Source organism: Palaemon carinicauda, chromosome 19 (genome assembly GCF_036898095.1).
Source record: "Palaemon carinicauda isolate YSFRI2023 chromosome 19, ASM3689809v2, whole genome shotgun sequence".
NCBI classification, from domain to species: domain Eukaryota; kingdom Metazoa; phylum Arthropoda; class Malacostraca; order Decapoda; family Palaemonidae; genus Palaemon; species Palaemon carinicauda.
This window is the reverse complement of record NC_090743.1, coordinates 103,043,087-103,043,636: the sequence shown is the minus strand read 5'-3', so window position 1 is coordinate 103,043,636 and position 550 is coordinate 103,043,087. Positions and strand designations below refer to the sequence as shown.

Below are 550 nucleotides of genomic sequence, written 5' to 3'. Positions count from 1 at the left end.
AGTTAAATAAGCTGGAATTGGATAATATTTACGAACAAAGGGTTCAGTAGTCTTAATCTTAATATTATGGTCTTGTAAAGAAGTTTTACCTGGTTTATCTGAAAATACATGTTTGTACTTCTGACATAAGTTACGAAGATCATCTTTCTGTACATCTGAAAGATTAGGGTTTATGTTGCATGTACTCTGATTGGTATCCACAGTTTCAATTTTCAGATAATCATCCTCATCAGCATTAATAACAGCAACTTTGTTAACATGAACAGTGTTTCTCATTCCAGTCATATCTTCATCTGCTACATGTAACATATTAACATTCTCTCTACGGTAATATTTCTTCATAAGATTGATATGATACAGTCTCTTCTTACCTTCTACGTTTACCCAGTAGTCAACTGGACCATGCTTATCAATTATCTTTTATGGACCTCTCCATGAGAACTGCAATTTATCTTGTTTTTCTGGAATAAGCAAAAGTACTTCATCATCAGCTTTAAATCGGCGCTTACTACTCTTCAAATCAAAATAACACTTATATGTACTGAAAGAT

General features: G+C 32.5%; 1 protein-coding gene across 1 annotated transcript in view; it reads right to left on the bottom strand.

Moving 5' to 3' along the window:
- The window catches only part of LOC137659187 (uncharacterized), a 31,873-nt gene extending 31,564 nt beyond the window's left edge, over positions 1–309 (bottom strand). Inside the window, exons 1-2 of the mRNA XM_068394240.1 lie at positions 186–309; positions 1–11 (exon numbers count right to left, since the gene is read on the bottom strand). The exon at positions 1–11 is cut by the window's left edge and continues 103 nt beyond it. Coding sequence (XP_068250341.1) covers positions 1–11; positions 186–309 — 135 coding nt within the window. The remainder of the gene's footprint in view (positions 12–185) is intronic.
- Positions 310–550: the final 241 nt, after the last annotated feature.